The sequence below is a fragment of the Hibiscus syriacus genome, unplaced genomic scaffold (assembly GCF_006381635.1).
Source record: "Hibiscus syriacus cultivar Baekdansim isolate YM2019G1 unplaced genomic scaffold, ASM638163v2 tig00110403_pilon, whole genome shotgun sequence".
NCBI lineage: Eukaryota > Viridiplantae > Streptophyta > Magnoliopsida > Malvales > Malvaceae > Hibiscus > Hibiscus syriacus.
In genome coordinates this window covers 78,951-100,358 of record NW_024062723.1, presented here as the reverse complement: position 1 = coordinate 100,358, position 21,408 = coordinate 78,951, and the positions used below count along the sequence as shown (strand labels likewise).

Sequence of the window (21,408 nt, the reverse complement as noted above, 5' to 3'; positions counted from 1 at the left end):
TAGGGTAATAGGATACATGGATTTTTAATTTGGGATCTACTATATTTATTACAGTGTTTAATGAATTCTTTATGTCGAAGTGACGAGTTCGTCCAAATAATTTTTCTTTATTCAAACTCAGTACCTCAAAATAACGAGTTCTAATAAAATATAAATTTTTATTTATTTTTATCACATTGAGGTTAAAAGTTTAAAAAAAAAATATATTTTAGTAATAACAATATTCCTTCTAACTACTAACATAATTTGGTCAATAAGTATTAATAATAATTTTATTTTTTTAAAAATCTTATAAAAACGTAATCCAATTGTTTCAAATAAATAATAATCCAAAAACATTGGATTTTTATACTAGGAAAAAATAATAAATAAATGTAAAATATCATATAAAATTAGTCATAACTAAACAAGAACATCTCATTGTTCCGGTCCTCCGGAGGGAAAGGGGCAGAAGATGAGTTACCTGTTACCGACATTGACGGAGAAGAAAGAAGTAGACACGATCATCAGAGATACAATCGACAAGGTACTGGTCCTCCGATTCGGCCGTGCCGACGACGCTGTCTGTCTCCAACTTGATGATATCCTTGCTAAGACTGCGCGTGAGGTTTCCAAATTCGCGACGGTGGCTTTAGTCGACGTAGATTCCGAGGATGTTCAGGTTTACGTTAAGTATTTCGATATCATTTTGATTCCTTCGACTATTTTCTTCTTCAATGCTCATCATATGAAGATGGATTCTGGGTATTTAATTTTACCTCTTATTCCTTATGATTTTGTTCGCAAATTTAATTTATTTCGGTTAAATGAATTGAATTCAGCTGTTGATTTGTTCCTTATTTGCTTTTCTTAAGTTACCGACATGAAAAGCATGATTAACCAAACGTGTATGTGTTTTAATTAAGTTTGGAATTTGGGTTCTATGAACTGTAATGATATCGCTTGTTTTCAAACAAAAAATTTGATCTCTGCATTGAATTTGAGATATTTAGAGGCTAGTTCAGATGTTAGGGTTCTTCTGCACTGGATTAATGTTGTTTTATTGTGCTTTAGGACCGCCGATCACACGAAATGGGTGGGAGCATTTCATGGAAAGCAAGACTTCATAGATGTTTTAGAGGTATGCTTTAAATAGCTCCTAAACAATTTCATGATCTATCAATCTCATTACTTTGTTTATGTTATCCGTCGGACTTGATTACTAATCCTAGTTAACAACTCCTAGTCTGTACGTCTTCTGCCACTGTCTAATTTTTGAAATGCACAATAGCTGATAAATTGTCATCGTTCGGAAAGTTAGTGTGATTTATCTTGGTCTAGAAAGAACAGACATGGTTGAAGCTCCTGTATTTCACTTTTGACATGCCAGACTATGTACCAGAATTGGTCGGCCGGATACAGCATAAAAAGTTCAAAAAAAATTAATTGGAAACCGCGATAGACAGTAAATTGTTTCAGAACAGAGAAAAGAGAGAAAAAAACAAAGGAATTTATGTTGTTGCAGCAACGGTGACTGGATGGAGAAGGTGAAGAAAAGATCTCCCATGCTGTGCTGGTATTAAGAAAGGGAATAATAAGAGACCCCCATACTGTATCTCAGCCATGTTGTTTCCTACATACATGCATATATATATATGTTTTCAAAAGTATCATGTTGGCATGTCTGTCCGTGCTTTGGAGATCTTGGGTTGTAAGCATCAGAAGTTAGGCTGTGTGAGTTTTAGAAACAGTGAGCTTTCTTGTTAGTAGTGTCTAATGTTTTTCTCGTTGTGAACTGTCTTCTTTGTTGTTTGTGCTAAGAAATCTTCTCCTCATGGTAGTTTTCATGGATAGGCAGTTGCTACAAAAGTAATAACTGCTGGTATTGAATTCTGGATTCCTACTTTTACGCTTATGTTGACGTCTTCTCTTGGAGTTAATCTTCCGTATCTGACCTTGCAGGCAATATTTAGGGGAGCCATGAAGGGCAAGTTGATTGTTCATTGCCCTCTACCCTCAGAACGAATACCGAGATATCAATTGCTATACAAGGATGTATAAATTTCGGGTTCTTCACACAGATCCTTTGAAACTTCGGAGTGTGCCATTGAACCCGCTGACGAATGATTTCAGTTCAAATAAGGTAATGAAACAGGGTGTTTGATCCAGAGACTAAGGTATTAGTTGAAAAGAAGTCTTAGGTCTTAGGCGTTCAAGGTTTGATCAATGTACCGAAACCAACATTAGGTGTAACTAAAGATCACATATGACTTAATTTTTAGCTCCAACCTTGATCCAAATCGGAACTAAAAAGGTCAATCGATTTATATGATTCATTGTCAATGAAGCTTCTTGGATTTTGAGTCTTCTCATCATCTCTATGTTCTGTTTATGTATGTATGTATATATGTATGTATATTTCTTGATTTTTTCATTCTAGTGAAGACTTTATTGATTACTGATTATTATTATAATTGTAAGTAATTAGATTTTTAAAATATTAAATTTGCGATTTCATTCTTAACTTGCATCTGTGCCTTCACTTTGACACTTGAACTGTTTTTTGCTTCATTTAACACTTAAGCTGTTTTTGCTTCACTTTGACACTTAAAAACCTTTTTTTTTTCACTTCGATATTTCTATAATTTGATTTCTATAATTTTTAAGATAAAATAAATGATGAAGAAAGACAATAAAAAAATGAAACAGATATAACCAAAGGTTAAATTATGATTAAAAGTGAACAAAATTATATTGATTCAAGGCATTTCTTAGATCAGGGTGTTCAATCAGTCGGTGTTCACGGTAATATGTCTTGACACTTTCGTTTACAAGTACCAAAACATATACATAAAGATGATAAAAACATAGAGATTTAGATAATGGTTAAGTGTACACAACAAATCCATGCATAACGACATAATGAAGCATCAACTGTGAGAAAGAGAGATGGAGTTACATGATTGTTGGGGTAAGTGTATGAAACTTCACTTTTCAAGGATTTATCACTTAAGATTTTATGGTGCGGTGGTTAGGCATCCATGGGACCCTTAATCTATGGAAAGCAATAGATGTCTATATATATTATGGGAACTACTGACCAGGCTGACGGGACGCGATGGTCCCCTAAATATTTTAAAATATTTATATAATTTAAGTATTTTATTTATATATTTTTTAATAATTTATTTGTATTTCATTAAAATTTTATAAATTAATATTTTAATATAAAATTTTACATCTATCTCTATATTATGTTATATATATGGACTAAGATCTAATATAAAACTTTTATTGTAGGTGGGTCTTGTCTATATATATGCCTAATAGTGTTGTAAAAGTAGCAGCTTTGAGGATATGGCAGCCAAGAAATTGCGTGAAAGTCATGTGATGGGGCTGAGGTTTTCTTTATCCATTATAGCGTAAATGCTAGCCCTCTTTAGCATCTGCAAATCTCAAAGTTTTCAGCTTATCTTGTTTTAAACATAGTTTTAATGAAAACAACTGTTAATATATGACCATTTAACCAGTTCTTCAGGTCCTAGGCTGTGTTTCTTCATACGACAATTTGTCAGAATTATTCTTTATGAAAACCAAAGCCCTAGTTCATAAACAAAACCTGTAGACCTGAGGCTAATTAAATTATTCATGAGCCGCCGTTGGAATATTTGTGTTGGTAGAGTTGATGGCTTAGATTTGATTGAATAGGTTGAGTGATTCCTTTTTCATGAGGTGAGGTCTGACCTATTCTCAAATCCCATTGATAGATATTATACACTGTATGTACTTTCTTCCCTTTCCTTTTTCTTCCTTAGTTGGGTGTTTCTAGGTTTAAACAATGATATTTATGTTAAATTCATGGATTAATTATAAAATAAGTACTTAAATTATATCACTTTTCTCAAATAGGTGTTCAAACTTTTTAATCATCCATGTACCTAACATTATAAATATTATCACTTCCCCAGTTGTAACTGTCATTAAAGAACACGTTTAAGTTCTGGTAATTTTAAAAATTTATTTAAAATTTAAAAAATAAAATTATATTTAAAAAATACAAAATTTTTGAAATAGCCTAAAAACTTTGAAAACCCTCATTTCAACCCCTAAACTCACACCAACTGTCACATTTTTTCGTCGACGGAAGTCCACCCGACCTCACCTCCCTCAACGATAAAAAACCCTATTAAATCGTGACCAATCGATGTTTTGTATCTCGTGAACCCTACGTTGAAAATTGCAACCCCACGTGATCCTGATGGGCAATCGACGATAACTACGGCTACGTATGACTAGGAAGATGACAGGAACTACGTTGACGACGATGGTCCTATTTGGCAAGGGTAATGTTGGCGGGTTAGGGTTAAAGTTTGGGATTTGGTTTTTTTGTAATTTAAAAGAAATTGATATTTTTTCATAAATATAATAATATTTTTAAAAAAATAAAAATTATCAAAATGTGACACATTTCACTTAATGAAGAAAATTAACAGAGGTTACTACCTGGGCACTTAAAGTGGTAACGTATGTAACGTTAGATACCTGAATGACTCAAACAAAGTTTGGGCACTTATTTTAGAATTAATCCTAAATTCATAGGGTTTTGAGATATATTGAGTATTAACATAGAACTAATTACATTTCTTTCTAACTAAGCTTCTTCAAAATGATTTAATAATTGAACTCATCAATTTCATTAAGTGATAAAATGAAATGTTATTTTCTCTAGATGTTTGATTTTGAGTGGTTGCGTCTCTATAGTGTGTGTTGTCAGTTTGTTATGAAAAATTTGAATAAATAATATCTTATAATCATAATAGACTATTCAAAAGAATAAAAGAAGAGATTCTTCATTCACAAATACCAAGATTTGAACTTGTAATCTTACTTAAAAGATCGATATTGTTCAATGAATTAATACTTTATCAAGTTTTCAATAATGTAAACTAAATTATCATTTTATCCAAACAAATCTATTTGCATGGACCAAATTAAACTCAAACTTTTTCATGGTTCGGACTTGATAACTAAGTTTGGAAATATATCTAATGGGTACTTTTTTGTCTAAATGAAAAGCAAACATGATATGGTTTCGACATTCGGCTCCCCTCAAAGTATGAACATTTGTTTGTCTACCGTTCATCTCTCTCAGGATTCCCAGTCTGAGACACTAATAGCCCCCTTTTTCCTTTATAGCTCAGAGCGAATCGCTGAACTGTATAAGCATTGGGATCGAAAACGACGGGTCAAACCCACTTTTTTTAATTTATATTATTCACTTCATTAACTTCTCTCTCTCCCTCGTTAATGTATAAAGAAATTTCCATATCCAACATGTCCGAAAATTTGTATTGCAAAAGTTGTTTGTCTCGTTCTGCATTTGCGGTACAATGATTCTTGGTCAAATCTGATGCATAATCAGAAATAAAAAAAGGCATTTTGAACTGTGGAAAGCTAGTTAATTCGGCTTGGATTTGGTGTTTATTAATGAGAGTTCAAAATCTGATAAGATAACGAATCAAGGTTCAGTTCACAGCCAACTAAAAGAGGGTCCATTGGTATTCCATCAATACCTTGCATAGGACACTTTGGAACACACTTTATAGTGTCGAATAAAGTAACCATGTCCCCTAAATATTACAACATTTGCATGTGTTTTGTGAATATGTCTTCTGAATCAAACCCAAAGCCCCCCATAATTCAAGTAAAGAACAATTCATGTCATTTCATTCATTATATAAACAAGAAGAGCATTCCCAATGATTTCTCATTCAAATATGTCAGTGAAAGGTTTTATTTTGTTTTAGCAGAAAAGAAGAAAAAAAAAACCCAGCAACCACCTTTGAATTGTAAGTTGATTCCTAACCCTAACCCCATGTTGTTTTGTCTGCTTTTTCCCATGGCCCCATTCACCATTTCTCTTTATTGCTTTCGTTCTTCAGAGTGAGTGTCTGAGTGACTGACTATGATGTCTTTGAAAACATTAACGAGTGAATGCGTGTACTCTTTTTTAGTGCTGCTGCCTGCCATGGCACTACAAATCCCATTTCTCTCAGCCTGCCTTTACCTTCTTTGCTCAGTGTTTCTTCAATTTAATCTTCTTTCCCTTTTCTTCTTTCTCTTTGATGTAATTCTTGTGTTGTTAGATGACTTGATCTTATAATTATGTACTTTGTGTATGCGTTTGATTTGTTCTCTTCATCACCCTTCTTTTTCTGTTCTTTCTCCTAAATTTAATTCAAAGCAATTTCCTTTTTCTTTTTAAAGAAAACTGTTTGGTATCAGAGAAAATAAGATGTCAAGCTCCAACAATTCTGCACCAGAACAGCTCTGCTACATCCCTTGCAACCTTTGCAACATCATTCTTGCGGTATTTAATTTTGATCCTAAACCCTTTTCCGCTTCTTATTTAATGTTTTTTATATATAATCTAATACACATCATCATCATCATGTCAGTTTCTGTTACTGCAAAAGAATGCCAAGTCTTCAGTACTTCAATATGTATAATATAAACTAATAAACCAAAGTTGTTTTTGCTCATAAAGTTTCCAGTTTCAGTTTATATCAAAGACCCAAACTTTCAAAAGCTTTCTTCTTTCATTTTCTTTGCAAGAGAATCTTATTTTGTTGGGTTTCTCTTCTGTATGATTATTTTAGGGTTTTCTTGTAATGAAATCAGGTCACCATCCCAAGACTTATTTTCTCAGTCTTTTGCAGAAAAGTCAAAAGTTCCCTTAATTTCTTTCTCTTTTGCGTATCTTACCCTCTGAATCTCAGACAAGTTGTTAAAAATGGGTCTTTAATTCATTTTTTCAAGAGAAAACAACATTATTGGATGAAGATGACATCTCCTTCATATTTTTGATCCTTGATTACCTTAACCTTTTCCCTATTAGAATAGGGGACCATCTTCTTTGATATGTTTTTGTTTTCTTTTTTGCGAAGCCCAAAAGCTTCCTTTTCTTTTTTCCTTTTAATATAATGGAAAACGGAAGAGACTAGCTCTGCTGTCTTCCTCAAAGGCTCCATTTTAATGTAGGAAAGATGCTTTCGAACGATGAGAAAGTCCAGCCAGTGTACCCATAAAAATAAAAAATATCAAACAAAGCCCTAGATTTTGTACTGAGTGGAATTTTAGACAAAAAACATTTATCTTCTTTTGCTTGAAGGATATGGAAAGATCCCATGTTATTCATTTATATTTTCCATTTAGACAAAAAAAAAGCCCTAATTTTTTTTAACATGCAAATTATTTTCATGAGCTAAAATCTGTACATGATTTTCTGCAGGTGAATGTTCCATGCAGCAGCTCGTTTGAAACGGTAACAGTCCGATGTGGGCAGTGCACCAATCTTTGTTCAGTGAACTTGGCAGCTTCCTTTCAATCGAGGGTAAAGGATATTCAGGTTTTCTTTTTCAATTTCATTTTCTTGTAGATCCAGGTTTTCCGGGATTTTTTTCTCTTTTCCAAGGAAAATCCTATAGTTTTTCTTGGGGCCTTGAAACTTGGGGCTTCTAAGCTGAAAAAGACCCTAGGAGCTGCTAATTAGCAATGCAGAGTTTTAGGGTTTCCCTTTGTTGCATCAATATTATATAATTGACATGCTTCGTGATGGTAATTTAAATTCTGATATGTTGTTAAGGTGCCTAACTACACCTCGTCGGAGTACAGAATTGATCTAGGTTCTTCCTCGAGAAGCAAGAACAAGCAGCTACCACAGAAGCGACCAACAACTTTAAATACTATCGCTCCAGAAAGGGTTGTTAATCGACGTGAGTATTACTTGTGTTTAATCCATTTCATTAACATTTGGATTCTAAGTTTAGGGTTTAGGGTTTCATAGACTACTATTTCCCCTTTTTCTTTTCCCAACTCCTGACAAGAGGCATAGGGCTCCTTCATTGTACAATCAGTTCATCAAATAATTTGATCATTAACTATACCGATTTTGTTATTGATTAATACATGATTATAAACTAAAAACATGTGGTATGTTTATAGGGAGGAGATCCAAAGGATCAAGCTGAGCAATCCTGATATCATTCACAGGGAGGCATTTAGCACCGCTGCTAAGAATGTAAGTTCGAATCTGTTTCTCACTAGTCGTGACCGATTGAGTCATTCTATGGTTGTCATCGTTGTTATTACAATATCTTAAAAGTCGTGAGTTCGAATACGTTAATTCTCTTCTAGGTGTAAGGGAATTTTGATTACATAAAGTTAATCATCAACAGACGTTTGTTTTTGTGTCCTAACTGCAGTGGGCTCGCTTCCCTCACATTCATTTTGGACTGATGTTGGAGAATGATAATCAACCAAAGCTCGATGACGTAAGTAGCGAAATGGACCGAGAACATTCTAAACATATATTGTTTTATAATCATCCAAACTAATAAAAGAATATTATTATATATACTAAACTAAGACCACACATAAAATTTAATAAATTTTAAACTGTAATGAAAAAATGGTAATGTTGATTTGTTTTTACCTAATCTATTGCTAAGACTAGCAAGATAAAAACTGATTTGTGTGTCTTTATTGTTCTTTAATTTGTGTATGCAGGACTCAACTGAGCCATTCCATCAGCTGCTTAAGTGAACAAAAGGGTATTGATTTTATAAGATAATTTTACTTTTAGGATTAAAAAACAATTCTGAAAACTAAATTGCGTACCTCCCTAAATTTAATTGGAGTAAAAGAGTACAACGTAAAGCTACAACACGACAACTGAATACACGAACAAACATATTCTAAACCCACTGAAGAACTAAAACAGACAAACATTCAACGTATCGCAATTTACACGCCCCATCTGCGCTTAAGACCACTGAACCCCACCTAGGTACGGACGAATGCCAAACCAGCAAATCAACAACTATCCCTTTCGAAAGAACTTGCTCACAGAACCTCAACTTATCTCACACCAGAACTCAATCCCATGAAACGCAACTAACAAATAAACTACCTTTTAAGGAATCCCTTAACCTACTATGTGATAGAGTGGGGATTGAAGAGGAAGATTGGTCAAATGGTGGTCAAAAGGTACCAAGTCAGTAGTTAACACGCCACATCAGCTTTTTGTCACTCACAGTAAAAACTGTTGACGTCGAGTGACCGATTTATAATAAACGATAACGTTAGTGATCGATTTGTGACTTTTGAAACATCAATAGAAAAAAACTTACTCAAATATTAATGACCATTTGCGTAATATACCCTTAATATTATTCAAAGAGTTAGGATTCGAATTGCTTCGGTTTTATCTTTTATTTTCTTTTAAAATTACCATTTCAAATTTATTTTTTTATTTGATCTTAAACATATGCTCCTTTTCCTAGTGAATGATTTTTGCAAGAGTGAGATAGTTCATGGAAATTAAATTATTTTGAATTAAAGTCTATAAAATAAATATTAAGTTTAAATACAATAAAAGAAGCAGAACTGTAGTTTTAATAGGATATGATGCTATTTAACAAGTAAATTATTTTTTTTTTGAGAAAAACAGCTACCAAGCGATAATACAATATATAATTTTCAGCATAAATTCGTTTTACTGTTTTGAAAATATTAAAAATAATAATTTGGGTTGGTACAAGTGATAAGCAGTTTGATATTGCTTAAATAATATGTCGAGTTTGAGCTTTTGTGTATGCAAAAAAATACCTGTTGAGAGAATCACCCACCAAAATCAAGTGTGCGATACGAGTCGGTCTGAATTAATCAAGACGAAATCTTAAAATCGAGATGATAATAAAATAATGAAAAATCGATTAAAAATAGAAATAAATGACAACTAAAAAATTGAAAAGTTCTAAAGACAGGCAGAACAAAATACATACATTTTAGGATTACCGATTTCAAAGCGACCGAGTCAAGATTTAAAACAAGAACAACTGTCACGAACTACATTTCATAACCACCAATCATTTACTGCCACGTCTCAATAACTCCCGATATTGTTTGGCCTTGTTGGTTTCCCTCACCGCGCTGTCATTTTTGCAACCGTCATCATTTTCTCCTCCATTTTCCCTTTTTTGTGTTCATTTTCTTTGCATAAAATCCCCTACCTCTGAATCTCTTCTCTCAAAAGCAAATTTCGCCGAAAAGAATATTTTTTTTGAAGTCTTTGAAAAGATGTCGTCTCCTTCTTCGTTTAGGAAAACCTCGTGCATTTCAGGGAGATTCTCGAGGTCATTGAGGCAATCATCGGCCAGAACGGCGGCGTTAGCAACGGTCTCGACCAGGGAGGATCAGCCGGAGTCTTCTGATTCTTATCCGTTTATGCCGGAGGATGGAGGGGATTCGTGGTCGACGTTGCTGCCGGAGCTGTTAGTTGAGATCATGGAGCGCGTGGAAGCGAGTGAAGAAATGTGGCCTGGGAGGAAAGACGTGGTTGCTTGCGCTTGCGTGTGTAAGAAGTGGAGAGAAGTTACTAGAGAGATCGTTAAGGCTTCTCCTCAAAATAGCGGCAAAATCACTTTCCCTTCCTGTCTTAAGCAGGTAATTCAATTTTTTGTTTGTTTTTAATTGAAATTGAGATATAATTTCATTATCTGGTACAAATGTTTTAAGGTAGCATGTATAAATTTCATTAAGGTTGTAAATATTTGCAGTTTAGGGTAGCTTAATTTTATTTTTTTTAGGATTTGGATTGTTTGCGAGTTGGGATGATTTGTGGGGAATTGGTGTAAAGTTAGTCTTTTTTGGGGTTCATTTGTTATAGTTTATTGTAATTTTCTTTACTGATAGATCTTATTGATTGATGCCTTTTGTTCCTGGTATCTAATTTAGGGAATTAGTTTGTACTTCTTCTTTGTATTATAGGGGAAATGTACTAGGTATAGAGGTGCAAAGTTCGAATAAAAATGACATTTTCAAATTACCCGAATTGAGAATAAATAAAGTAGAATTTCTGTCCTTTGTCATCATTAAGTGTATTCGCTTATTGCTACTAGTTTGGATCTTTACAGAATTTGAGCTGTTTTGCAGTTGCTGGTTACGAATATAAAAAGCTTCTTGGATTTAGAGTTATAAATCGATGAATAAGTCAATAACTTTTGGAGTTGATGGTTTTATTCTCTTTTGCTATGCAGCCTGGTCCACTGGAGTTTCCAAACCAGTGTATTATAAAGCGGAACAAAAAAACTCAACGTTTTTCCTGTATCTTGCCCTTTCATCATGTAAGTACTTCTTTTTCTTCACAAGCAAAACTTGACGAGGGCGTGTTAATTAGACTGATGCTGAAATAAAAAGGGTAAAAAGGAACATAATCTGCTTTGTCAAAGGTCTTAAATTGACTTTTGACTTCCATTTAGGTAGGTGCAAAACTTTGGACTTCTAACCTAATACCTTTGACTAAGTTATACATGGACTCAACCTTTCAAAATCTCTATAATTGTCTAGACAGATTTTCAATTTTCTTAGCGGTCTTACACACCATTGAGCCCTCTGGACTTGTTTATTCTATACATGGCACATTATCATCTTAGAGTTGGGTTTTTTTAATGTGATGATACCAGTCTGCTCACCATTTTCTCTTGAAAACAAATGGTTGTGGATGCTAACTTGCTAATGTTGTTTTACTAGAACTCGCCTTCACATTCTTATATCCAGTTCTTGAAGAGTGTGGATAAGTCTCCTGTGATTGCTTCTAATCTGTATGCTATTACACTTTGGACTCATTTCTCCATGTGGCTGGGTTTTTCTTTAAAAAAAATTGTGTTGTTTTCCGTAATAACTTGTGATAAGCATAACAAAATCATGATTGTGGCTTCTGAGAGTGAAGATATGGATCGCTAAACAATTTGATATGTTTCAAGTTTCTGGTCTCACTAGTCTTCTTTAGGTGTGGTGGCATTGTATTCGGCATGATGACAGGTTGATATCTGTGTTGGTTATGTTGTTGACACAGGCATATGGAGCTATTACTCAGGTCGTAAGGATCTGATTATGCAACCTCTTTGCACCCCACTCTCTCTCTTTTACGCTCTCAATATCTTTCCATCTTCAGAGATGCAGAGTAGTGATGTTTTCTTTCTAGAAGTGGCAAATTTGGGCAATGGAAAACATGCTAGGATAACAACGATTCCCTTCCTTTCAGTTATATATTTAACGGTTCCCTTAGTAAAGATGCCTGTGTCATTTTGTTACTACCAAGTGCAGAGTTTAAAATCTTATTTCCAATATAATTTTACACCTTACATATCTTTGCCTGATTTAAGTATGTTACAATCAGTCTTCTATCATTTATTCTTTTTCCTCAAAGACGATGCTACCAGTTGCAAAGCTATATAGGTTGCCTTTTCTTTATAAACCAACCAAGACATTTTTGTCTTTCGATAGTTAATCAGAGCATGTGGTAGGGTTTATTATGGTTTAACCAATCTTTAGCAGTTATCTTTTTGGCCAACATGCAAGTGGATGACCCTACTTGTCAGTGGTTGAAATCTATACCTTATTTAATCTTTTCCTGATGTTGGCAGCATTCACCGACAAGGGGAAGTTTCTATTAGCAGCACGAAGATATCGACATGGTGCTCATATTGAGTATATTATATCCCTTGATCCAAATGAACTATCTCAAGGCAGTAATGCCTATGTCGGGAAGTTAAGGTACGTGGCTCATATCCTGTGCTCTCTCTTGCTGGAACTCTGTTTACAGGATCTGCTTTTTGGATATGCTTTTTATAGAATTACAATTTACATTTTACTATACACCTTTTTAAGGAATAAAAACTTCTATGCGGTGGCCGTTAAAATCTCTTCAGGATATTTAAGGAACAATATTCATGATGCCATTACTTTCTTTTCTTGTTACTACAATAAAAATCTAATCTTTATGGTTCAGTGTATAATTTTTAGCTGACACACAAATTCAAAATCTTTGTAGTTCGGATTTTCTAGGTACCAACTTTAAAATCTATGATAGTCAGCCGCCACATAGTGGTGCAAAGCCCTCCAGCAGCAGATCAAGTCGCAGATTTGCAAGTAAGCAAATCTGCCCCCAAGTTTCAGCTGGCAATTTTGAGATTGGGCAAGTGTCTTACAAGTTCAATCTCTTGAAATCAAGAGGTCCCAGGAGGATGATTTGCTCAATACAGTGCCCTTTGCCAGAAGATATGGTTGATGACAGGCATTTAGATAACACTAAGATGAAAATGCCAGAGCATGATGTATCCGGCCATACAACTTTGAGGAACAAAGCTCCAAGATGGCATGAACATTTACAGTGCTGGTGCTTGAATTTCCACGGTCGGGTAACTGTAGCATCTGTGAAAAACTTTCAGCTGGCTGCAACTGTGGAGCAGAGCCAACCGGGAGGGAAAGAAGAGGAGGAAACTGTTCTCCAGTTTGGTAAAGTAGCGGATGATACATTCACCATGGATTATAGGCAGCCCTTGTCAGCTTTTCTTGCTTTTGCCATCTGCCTTACAAGCTTTGGTACAAAACTGGCTTGTGAGTGATTCTATGTCGATGTACTATATATATATATATATATATATATATATATAAACAAGTTGTTCTGCATGTTAAGTATAGTGTTTTTAAAATGTCACTTTCAAATCTCCTAGACAGCCTTGGCTTAGTGAGACAAAGCAAATCATGTACATGTTTCTCTTGTATCTAGTAACATTAACTGAAATTATTGGCTGCAAACATGTCTTACTGTTAATATTGGCTGCAAGCATTTCTTACAGTTACTATGCTTTGAAATTTGAGGTTAGGAAAAGATAATTCATCTCTTTCGTTTATTCTGTTTTTCCGCTCCTTGCTTCTTGATCAGTTAGGCAAAATTAGAAGCATTTGGAAAAGAGACTTCAAAAGGCATTTTCCAAGGTTTTCATACCAATAAATATCGTGTAACATTCAAGAACACAAACTTCGTAGTCATAGTCATCGGACAAAGTCGAAGACACCGTTATTCCACACTAAGCATAGTACCGGTAGCAAACATTTATTTACATCACAAAGTTTTAGGACTCAGACACTGGACGCCATATTCGAGTTATGTTTAACTTTACCATAAGGCTCCTCACTTCTTCCCTCGCAGCTTCGCACCAAGTGCCCTCTCAAGTTTACCAATTATCTGCTGGTTAGGAATAGCTTTTCCGGATTCATACTCTTGTATGATTTGAGGCTTCTCGTTGATCATCTGTAGGATGACATGAAAGATTCAATGAAAGAACTTAACAGACCTGTAACACTCTTAGGGAATAAGCATCAGCATACTACACATGGGTGAAGAGAGAAACCTGGGCAAGTTGAGCCTGGGTGAGTTTCTTATCCATACGAGCCTGCATGATGGCTTTCTTCAGTTCTGTTGGCACTCTTTCATCTGTTCATTAGTTTTTTAAAAGCAGGTCAAACACTTGGAGGCTAGGCTTAGGGTCATATCATAATAGCAGATTATGTAAATGAGAAGAGCATCTCGCTTCAAGGATCGCATCCCCTGACATAAATTCATTCGTCGTCCCTACCTCTCACTTCTTACAAAAGGAGATCGAAGGAGATCACGGGAACATGTAATCAGGTAATTCATCAAGTTTATGCAAATAAACTCATACCAGCATAATTGATCTCTTAAAGCAATATTGAACAACTAATTCGACTACTACATGATAAAAATGAGGGATGGAACGAAAGGGAATAAAGTATTTCTTACGAGCTAGATTTTCAGTTTCTTCATCAAGCTTCCTTGTATTCAAAGTAGTACCACTAGATGCTGCCTTGTTCGTCCCAGCATTCGCTGCAAATTCCCATTCACAAGAAACAGATTTTCATTATTCTCAATCATCGGAAAAAAGTAACCCTAATCGTGATTAAAAAAATGCAAATTATATTAGGTATTTCTATTTTTTCCCCAAAAGAAAAGGGGGGAAAAGTTACATTTTTTGACGGATTCGATCTCGGCGCCGGCTCGACGGGCGGCGTTGACGACTTTCTCATCCTTCTTGGTCGCGGCGCTTGGGGCTTTTTTGCGAATCACGACGGGCTCCCAGTCTTGAGTCAAAGGTCCGATTCCGGCCATTTTTGCAAGCTCTTGAAATTCTTTGTTCGGATTAAAGAAAAAGGAAAGTACGGATTCGAAAGGAGAAAATTTCTTCTACTTCTCTTTCTTAGAATTCGTCTATTTATTGGTTGTATTAGTGACCTGAACAAAAATTAAACATTAATTATCTGATATTATCCAAGTATTAATCCATTAATTAGTATTATTAGATTACGTGGCAATTAAGCTTTTGGGCTGGACTTATGATTTGGACTTCTTACAATGACCGAAATCCCGTCTAGATTAGAAGTTTTCTAGGTTAAATTTGTTATTACTTCCTAAACTATATAAAATTTAAAAAATAGACGGAAGGTGCTGACTCATCGTCTCGTCAGATGCATCATGTCCGGAGTCATGTCCACTAATCCAACATTGATTCCGAAAATTTAAAAATATATAATTATATCATTTTAGTGTAATTTTCATAATCTAGCGTCATGTTCAGAAAATGAATCAAAACGAATAAATCAACCACAAAATTAACAATTAAGGAACAATTTAAAGATAAAATAATAACTAAATAAAGCACAGGCTAATTGTACTTCGTTACGTTTTTTGAACGTAGCAAATAACAACTTAAATGATCTTTTTCCCCATCAGCTCAGTCTTCCAGACCTGCAAGTTCTTGCCCTACGCTGTAATAGATTTTATGGTGGCCTGCACAAATCCAAGGCTACCTCTGGGTTTTTAAGCTTGCAAGTGATTGATCTCTCTCGAAATGAGTTCACTAGCGCCTTGCCAACAACATTCTTCCCGATTTTGGGGGCAATGAAAGTTGTAGATTATCTTCGAACGATAAAATGTGGTCGAGCTACTCCAGATGTTATGTGTATTGCTGATTGCGAAGGTTGCAACGCAGTCAAATATAAAGCAATTATAATTATAAAATTAAACATGAAAAGGTTGGAAATGGAGCTTGATCTGGAGAAGTCATCAAGTATTGGTTTCACTCTCATTGATTTTTCAAACAATCGGTTCGATGGACAAATCCCTGAGGTACTTGCTGAACTTTGTTCTCTTCTGGTGCTCAACCTCTCGCATAGTAGCCTAACTGGTCCCCTGCCGCCGTCGCTCGGAAGTATAGCAGCACTTGAATCGTTATCTCTCATCAAACAAGCTTGGTGGCAGAATTCCTGCCGAGTAGACCATACTAACATTTCTGGAAGTGATAAACTCGTCCCAAAATAATTTTGTCAGACCGATTCCAGTTGGGAATAAATTTAACACTTTCGATAATGATTCCTATGCCGGTAACTTGGCTTTGTGCGGCTTCCCACTGTCAAAGAAATGTGGCAATGACGAGGATCCAAGGGCACCGACATCAAAGCTGGGGGAAGAGGAAGGTTTTGCCACAGCCTTTATCCGGGTTACATCGTTTTCAAGACTGGAAGACTGTGTTGGTTCGTGAGAATGGTTGAGAGAGATTGGCATAGGAGTTTTACAAGATGGATTCACAAGATCGGAATAAAAACAAACTAGCATTTGATCTCCTTTTTATTACAAGCGATTTCCTATGATTTGGCTTGAAGCCTATGTTTTGCATATATAAATAGAATGAATGCGTCATCTCTGCCATTTCATGCCAGTTATAGACAGGTAAAAAGTAGGAAGTTTCTTTTACCTTGCATTTATAGAAACAAGGAGCCAAGTTTCTTTATCAAATTAAGCCATTCCTTTGTCATTTACTAGCTTTACTCTACAATGAAATGAGGAATGGATTCTGTCAACAACATACATTTCATGGAACCTTAATTTATGGTCCTAAGGGAGGCAAACAAAGTTGCAGGCAGAGAAATCAAATTCAGAACAAAGATTGAACTATGTAAAATTTTCAATTAAGAAAACGGTTCAACACTGACAATTGACCCGAGTCTCCGTTCAACAAAAAGACTTCCAGAGGAACATAAGGAGAGTCTGATAATGATCCAAACCTGTACGTTGGCTGTAACAATCTGCAACCTTTAGCACAGGGGAGGGCTAGTAGGCGTGGTCCGGTCCTCATCTGCCAGACCTGCGGTCAAGTAAAAACCATTCATATGCTCGATCACTTCATACAAGAAATAGATGCATATAACTTCAGTACCAAGTACATAACAGTAATTATATATGGAGCTCTAAGAATTGCATATAGAAAGAAACCATCTGAAACTACTCTAGCTTTCAATGCCCAACACAACTCAATTCATGCAAAGCCAAATATCTGTAATATTAGTAACATTGGATCCGCTCATGAAAAGATAAATTAAGATGTTTCTTTTAAGAAAAAGATAAATTCATCAACCCATTCACACATTTATATTTACTTGAATTATGTAAAAACTCAATCACAAGTCACAACCATCTAAGGGAGAGAGTCCACCTTGGCTTTTGCGTGTAGCCCCGATGTACCCTACACTTGTGGATGATTAGATGATATAAAACCACTGGTAAATACTAATGCACCATATGACGATAAAAGTTGCAAGACTATTGCTGTTCTCACCTTAATGGTTGTTATATGAAAAAAGGTTCTCATGGTCCTAAAACAAAAAGCACAATGACTCTCTATCTAAGGTTTCTTGATCTTAGATTTGTAAGCCATCAAACATTTAAACTAGAATCTGGAAATTACAAATAAAGAAACAACAAGAACCAAATAAAAATAATAATAAAAAGACCTCAATAATTCCTTTTCGGGGCGCATGAATGGCTAAACAGAGGCAATAGTCACTCTTTCCTGGTGCATGGTGAGAGGAATTAGGAGGTTTATCATCTCTATTGACTAACATTTCCATGAAAAAGCAGTTTGCATCGCGATATCCCTAAAAGAGTGCATGAAAAACAATGCTAAGACAAGGAAAAAGGGCTGTTGATTTCCAAGAAATGCAGAATTGTTAAAGCAAAAGAAACCTTCCATAGTCGCACTACTACAAGGGCTTGAGTATCTAAGAGCAATATTCGGCCGAGTGAATCTGTGATAGCGGCCAAAGTGCGACTGGGTGATAAAGTGAGCTTTTCACCCTTTCTAGGGTAGTCCTTCAAACATGTCAATGGGGAAGCTGGCATAAATCATGACATCAGTGGCTTATACAATAGGTTTTGAAAAAACATTAATAAGGATAACTAAAAGAAGGGTTAAGATTTGTATGCTAAGTTAGCCTGCTAATATTCAGACCACAACATAAAGACACAATAAACTTGCAAATTCATTATCTAAGAATATGATAGAAACATATTAATTTTATCTTAAATACTCTCTATCTACTAAAATATTTAACTGCACATCAGAACACACTAAGATGAACCTATGGTTAAGAATAAGCACATAGATGAACAGCATAAATAAGCAGGTGCAACAGTGAGAAGGAAAATTATGAAATTAAGAGACTAAAGATGAGCTTGGTAAATACAATGAGATGAGAAAGATGCAAGCAGCTAAGCAGCATTTCCATGTTTAAACATAAGATTGCCAAAAAATACTTGTGAAATGTGATTGAACCAAAGCGATAATTAGAACTAAAGATCAGTAAAATGAAAGTAAATCAACTTCAATCACTAAAATTTGATTCCGAGAAAATACTTCTTGAAGGATAATTAGAAGACAAAATGGATTTTGGGCAAGCACACACTTTCAGAGATTCAACCTAATTAATATCAAAGTACCATGGACAAGACACTACCCAAACCAAATAATGAATCACACGAAAAAAAATAGCAAACTTCACCTTGAGCAAATGATTGAAGCTTTTCTTCTGGTTTCCTGTTTGGTGTTGGTTCACTCCGCCATACCATCTTTGAAAAGGAAGCAATAGTGGAAAATGTGGCAGGCATAACTTTTGACAAAATAGTTCCTACCAAGGAACGTTTCCTATCTACTGAAAGTCTTCAGCAAGGTTAGAAGAAATTAATCAGTAAAACAAAAGAAAAAGGAAGAAAAGAATCCATCTTTTTGTGTAAGGTAAATCATATCTCGAATGCAGAGAAACTAACCTGAAAGCTGAGATCACAGCATCATCTCCAATGGTGAGTGCACAGTAGTAATGTTGACTTGACTGCCCAACAATAAAAGCAGCTGAATTCATATAACAGAATAACTTCAGAGGACTTCCATAATTCATTGGAGAAGAAACCAAAAGCATAGATAAAAATGTACTACAAGGAACAAGAAATGAAGAGGGAACCAGCAAAAGCAGTTTTTCACATGCGCATTCGAAGATCAAATAGCCAGTAATTAAGAATATGAAAATTGGTAATTGCACATTTTCAATCTTATCAAGAGCTTATAAGATCAAGCAACATAAGAAAGAACACCTGGAATTCCATGAGTGGAGGAGGCATTATGCCAGTGATTGATGCATCAACACATGACCCATACTTACTAACATTCCATAACTGGTAAGGCAATCTGCCATGAGAGTTTCCATCGTCCTCTAGATCTTCCTTCGGTTTCGCATCAAAAAAATGAGAATGTGTATCTTGAAACCACCTTTGAAGCATACTCTACAATACCAGAGGTAAATCAGAGTTAGTCAAACATGTCCCACTTATACACATTGCTACACTTTGCTTCTGCATAAAATAAACATGAAAGATTCATGCCATTTTCAGAATAACTATCACACTTTCAGGCAGCTAATAGCTCACCTGAATATCAGACCCATCAAAACGAGCGATTACACCAGGCATGACAACACATACATCCTCTGAGGATATGTCTCGCATCAGGTCTTTCTTAGTCCCACGAACTCTTAACTTGATGATTTGTCTGTGATATACCATCTATAAAATTAAACATTAAATACGAGTTACATTTCCAACAACAATTTACATCAAACTTATCTACATCTAACAACAATAGATACAAGTACAACTGATTTAAACATAAGATCTCACCTGGCTCATTATTTTATGAAATACATAAGTCTATGAAGTTTACGCTTTGCTAAAAAAAATTAACACCAATGATGCTAATTTCACTTTGCATAATTTTTTTCTTTTATACTACAAGAAGCTCATTTTCCACCATGGGGCATGCAAGACCATTGAGCTATTCCATTCTAACACACCAAGCTTAGCATGCAACAAAACATTAAGCATCAATAAACCCAATGGAAACAGTATCTTAATGACGTTGGAAAAGCATAAAATTAAAAAAAACAGCATTGAATAAATTAGAAATCATCTCACTACAGTTTTATAGATGCTTCTATTACTTGTTTCCAAAAGCATAACATGAAAATAATTTTGAAGAATTAACAATAAAAATGGAATTTTTAAGATAACAAATGCATCATTCTACTTTTACATTAAATAACTATCTCTATAGTTAACATTTTCTTTCAGTCATTGTTCATTTAATCAAATTACATAATTTTTCTCTCGAGTCTAAACCAACCTCTCAAGAAAATATCAAATTACAAACAAAGCAAACTAAAAAAAAAGAAGAAGAAGAAGAAGAAAATAAAATAAATAGAAATATCACCTGTCTATGAATCAAATCACCGCGCAAAGAGTAAATCAGCAGGAATCCTCTGGAGGTGCCGACTGCAATCACTTTAATATCATCGAAAACCAGCCACTCGATGGCCGTGATGCGCTCTGCCTCGATAGGTGATAGTTCGGGTCGGATCTTAACTCTCTGTTCATCCCGGTCGGACCATCCGAGGATGAGAACAAGAGATCGGTTAGCGATTGCGAGAGAATGGGCGTCTAGAGCGCAGAGGACGGTGGTGCCGGCATCAGGAGCTAGCCAACCTTCCTTTCCGGCACCGAATTCCGTCAAATCATAGAAGGCGATGCAGCCGAGCTCCATCAAGTGGTGGCTCCGCTTAGACATTGGCTTTAGATTTCGGTTTTTTCTTCTTCCTCTTTCGCGGCTGAGTTTATGGAAGGAAATAATTTTTGTATTAGGGAGGGAAAGCACATGACCTTCTCGGATTCAGTGTCTTAGCAGTTAATATGGTTAAATATGCTCCAAGTTCCTCTACTCTCCATAAACTTATAATTTAGTCCTTAAACTTATATTTAGTTTATTCACTTTTAACTTCTATCCAATAGTCTGACGTGGCAAGATCATAAGAGTCAATTGAACTTACAATATCCTAAAGTCAAACACTCGATTTCTTTTGGTTAAAAAAACATCAAAGTTTCATGCAATTAAAAAGAAACTAATATGATCTTTGTATTATTTTTTCTTTTAACGTGATTTTTAATTCAGAAAATAAATTAATTCAGAAAATAAATTTAGTGTGATTCTTTAACCAACGTTTTTCATCGTTGACTGTTATAATATTGGTTTTTAAGTTCATGGTAGTGACTAGGGATGGCAACGGGCCGGGTTCGGGCCGGGTATTGGTCCTTCCGTCCCCGTCCCCGTTTAAAAAACCGGTACCCGT

General features: G+C 35.2%; 5 protein-coding genes and 1 pseudogene across 7 annotated transcripts; 4 read left to right on the top strand and 2 right to left on the bottom strand.

Annotated features, from left to right (window-relative positions):
• Nucleotides 1-454: 454 nt before the first annotated feature.
• On the top strand, nt 455-2,271 carry LOC120123734 (thioredoxin-like protein 4B). The gene is made up of 3 exons (XM_039142552.1): nt 455-744; nt 1,054-1,120; nt 1,942-2,271. The coding sequence occupies exons 1-3, from the start codon at nt 455-457 to the stop codon at nt 2,038-2,040; spliced, it is 456 nt and encodes a 151-aa protein (XP_038998483.1). The 3' UTR covers nt 2,041-2,271.
• A 3,504-nt stretch (nt 2,272-5,775) lies between these two features.
• On the top strand, nt 5,776-8,622 carry LOC120123733 (axial regulator YABBY 5-like). 3 transcript variants are annotated; one of them, XM_039142548.1, is made up of 8 exons: nt 5,776-5,828; nt 6,265-6,349; nt 7,271-7,387; nt 7,625-7,754; nt 7,855-7,903; nt 7,984-8,059; nt 8,244-8,312; nt 8,548-8,622. In XM_039142548.1, exons 2-8 carry the CDS (start codon nt 6,275-6,277, stop codon nt 8,581-8,583), a joined length of 552 nt encoding a protein of 183 aa, XP_038998479.1. In that variant the 5' UTR covers nt 5,776-5,828; nt 6,265-6,274; the 3' UTR covers nt 8,584-8,622. The 3 variants fall into 3 exon arrangements, with proteins under 3 accessions (XP_038998479.1, XP_038998480.1, XP_038998482.1); XM_039142549.1 differs by lacking the exon at nt 5,776-5,828 and adding an exon at nt 5,855-5,969; XM_039142551.1 differs by lacking the exon at nt 5,776-5,828 and having other exon boundaries at nt 6,165-6,349; nt 7,271-7,372.
• A 1,418-nt stretch (nt 8,623-10,040) lies between these two features.
• On the top strand, nt 10,041-13,641 carry LOC120123732 (annotated as a pseudogene).
• Nucleotides 13,642-13,850: 209 nt separating this feature from the next.
• LOC120123853 (multiprotein-bridging factor 1a-like) lies at nt 13,851-15,101 on the bottom strand. Its single transcript, XM_039142663.1, has 4 exons — nt 14,872-15,101; nt 14,648-14,731; nt 14,238-14,320; nt 13,851-14,137 (listed from the first exon to the last, which is right to left on the bottom strand). The coding sequence occupies exons 1-4, from the start codon at nt 15,011-15,013 to the stop codon at nt 14,018-14,020; spliced, it is 429 nt and encodes a 142-aa protein (XP_038998594.1). The 5' UTR covers nt 15,014-15,101; the 3' UTR covers nt 13,851-14,017.
• Nucleotides 15,102-15,943: 842 nt separating this feature from the next.
• Nucleotides 15,944-16,442, top strand: LOC120123881 (receptor-like protein 9DC3). Its single transcript, XM_039142682.1, has 2 exons — nt 15,944-16,131; nt 16,232-16,442. Exons 1-2 carry the CDS (start codon nt 15,944-15,946, stop codon nt 16,440-16,442), a joined length of 399 nt encoding a protein of 132 aa, XP_038998613.1.
• Nucleotides 16,443-16,845: 403 nt separating this feature from the next.
• Nucleotides 16,846-20,915, bottom strand: LOC120123837 (rab3 GTPase-activating protein non-catalytic subunit-like). Its single transcript, XM_039142654.1, has 8 exons — nt 20,496-20,915; nt 19,658-19,792; nt 19,325-19,513; nt 19,004-19,065; nt 18,739-18,896; nt 17,924-18,072; nt 17,692-17,835; nt 16,846-17,045 (listed from the first exon to the last, which is right to left on the bottom strand). Exons 1-8 carry the CDS (start codon nt 20,847-20,849, stop codon nt 16,866-16,868), a joined length of 1,371 nt encoding a protein of 456 aa, XP_038998585.1. The 5' UTR covers nt 20,850-20,915; the 3' UTR covers nt 16,846-16,865.
• Nucleotides 20,916-21,408: the final 493 nt, after the last annotated feature.

Excerpts from the sequence above, each read along its gene's own strand:
- LOC120123734 (XM_039142552.1), top strand. The coding sequence starts at position 455 with ATGAGTTACCTGTTACCGACATTGACGGAGAAGAAAGAAGTAGACACG. Across the intron at positions 745-1,053 it reads CATATGAAGATGGATTCTGG|GACCGCCGATCACACGAAAT; the intron begins GTATTTAATTTT and ends ATTGTGCTTTAG. Across the intron at positions 1,121-1,941 it reads ACTTCATAGATGTTTTAGAG|GCAATATTTAGGGGAGCCAT; the intron begins GTATGCTTTAAA and ends CTGACCTTGCAG.
- LOC120123733 (XM_039142548.1), top strand. The coding sequence starts at position 6,275 with ATGTCAAGCTCCAACAATTCTGCACCAGAACAGCTCTGCTACATCCCT. Across the intron at positions 7,388-7,624 it reads CGAGGGTAAAGGATATTCAG|GTGCCTAACTACACCTCGTC; the intron begins GTTTTCTTTTTC and ends TATGTTGTTAAG. Across the intron at positions 7,904-7,983 it reads TTGTACAATCAGTTCATCAA|GGAGGAGATCCAAAGGATCA; the intron begins ATAATTTGATCA and ends GTATGTTTATAG.
- LOC120123853 (XM_039142663.1), bottom strand. The coding sequence starts at position 15,013 with ATGGCCGGAATCGGACCTTTGACTCAAGACTGGGAGCCCGTCGTGATT. Across the intron at positions 14,732-14,871 it reads GATCGAATCCGTCAAAAAAT|CGAATGCTGGGACGAACAAG; the intron begins GTAACTTTTCCC and ends GGGAATTTGCAG. Across the intron at positions 14,138-14,237 it reads CCCAGGCTCAACTTGCCCAG|ATGATCAACGAGAAGCCTCA; the intron begins GTTTCTCTCTTC and ends GTCATCCTACAG.
- LOC120123881 (XM_039142682.1), top strand. The coding sequence starts at position 15,944 with ATGGAGCTTGATCTGGAGAAGTCATCAAGTATTGGTTTCACTCTCATT. Across the intron at positions 16,132-16,231 it reads AGTATAGCAGCACTTGAATC|ACCGATTCCAGTTGGGAATA; the intron begins GTTATCTCTCAT and ends TAATTTTGTCAG.
- LOC120123837 (XM_039142654.1), bottom strand. The coding sequence starts at position 20,849 with ATGTCTAAGCGGAGCCACCACTTGATGGAGCTCGGCTGCATCGCCTTC. Across the intron at positions 19,066-19,324 it reads CTCCACTCATGGAATTCCAG|TCAAGTCAACATTACTACTG; the intron begins GTGTTCTTTCTT and ends ATTGTTGGGCAG. Across the intron at positions 18,073-18,738 it reads GCTTCAATCATTTGCTCAAG|CTTCCCCATTGACATGTTTG; the intron begins GTGAAGTTTGCT and ends GATTTATGCCAG.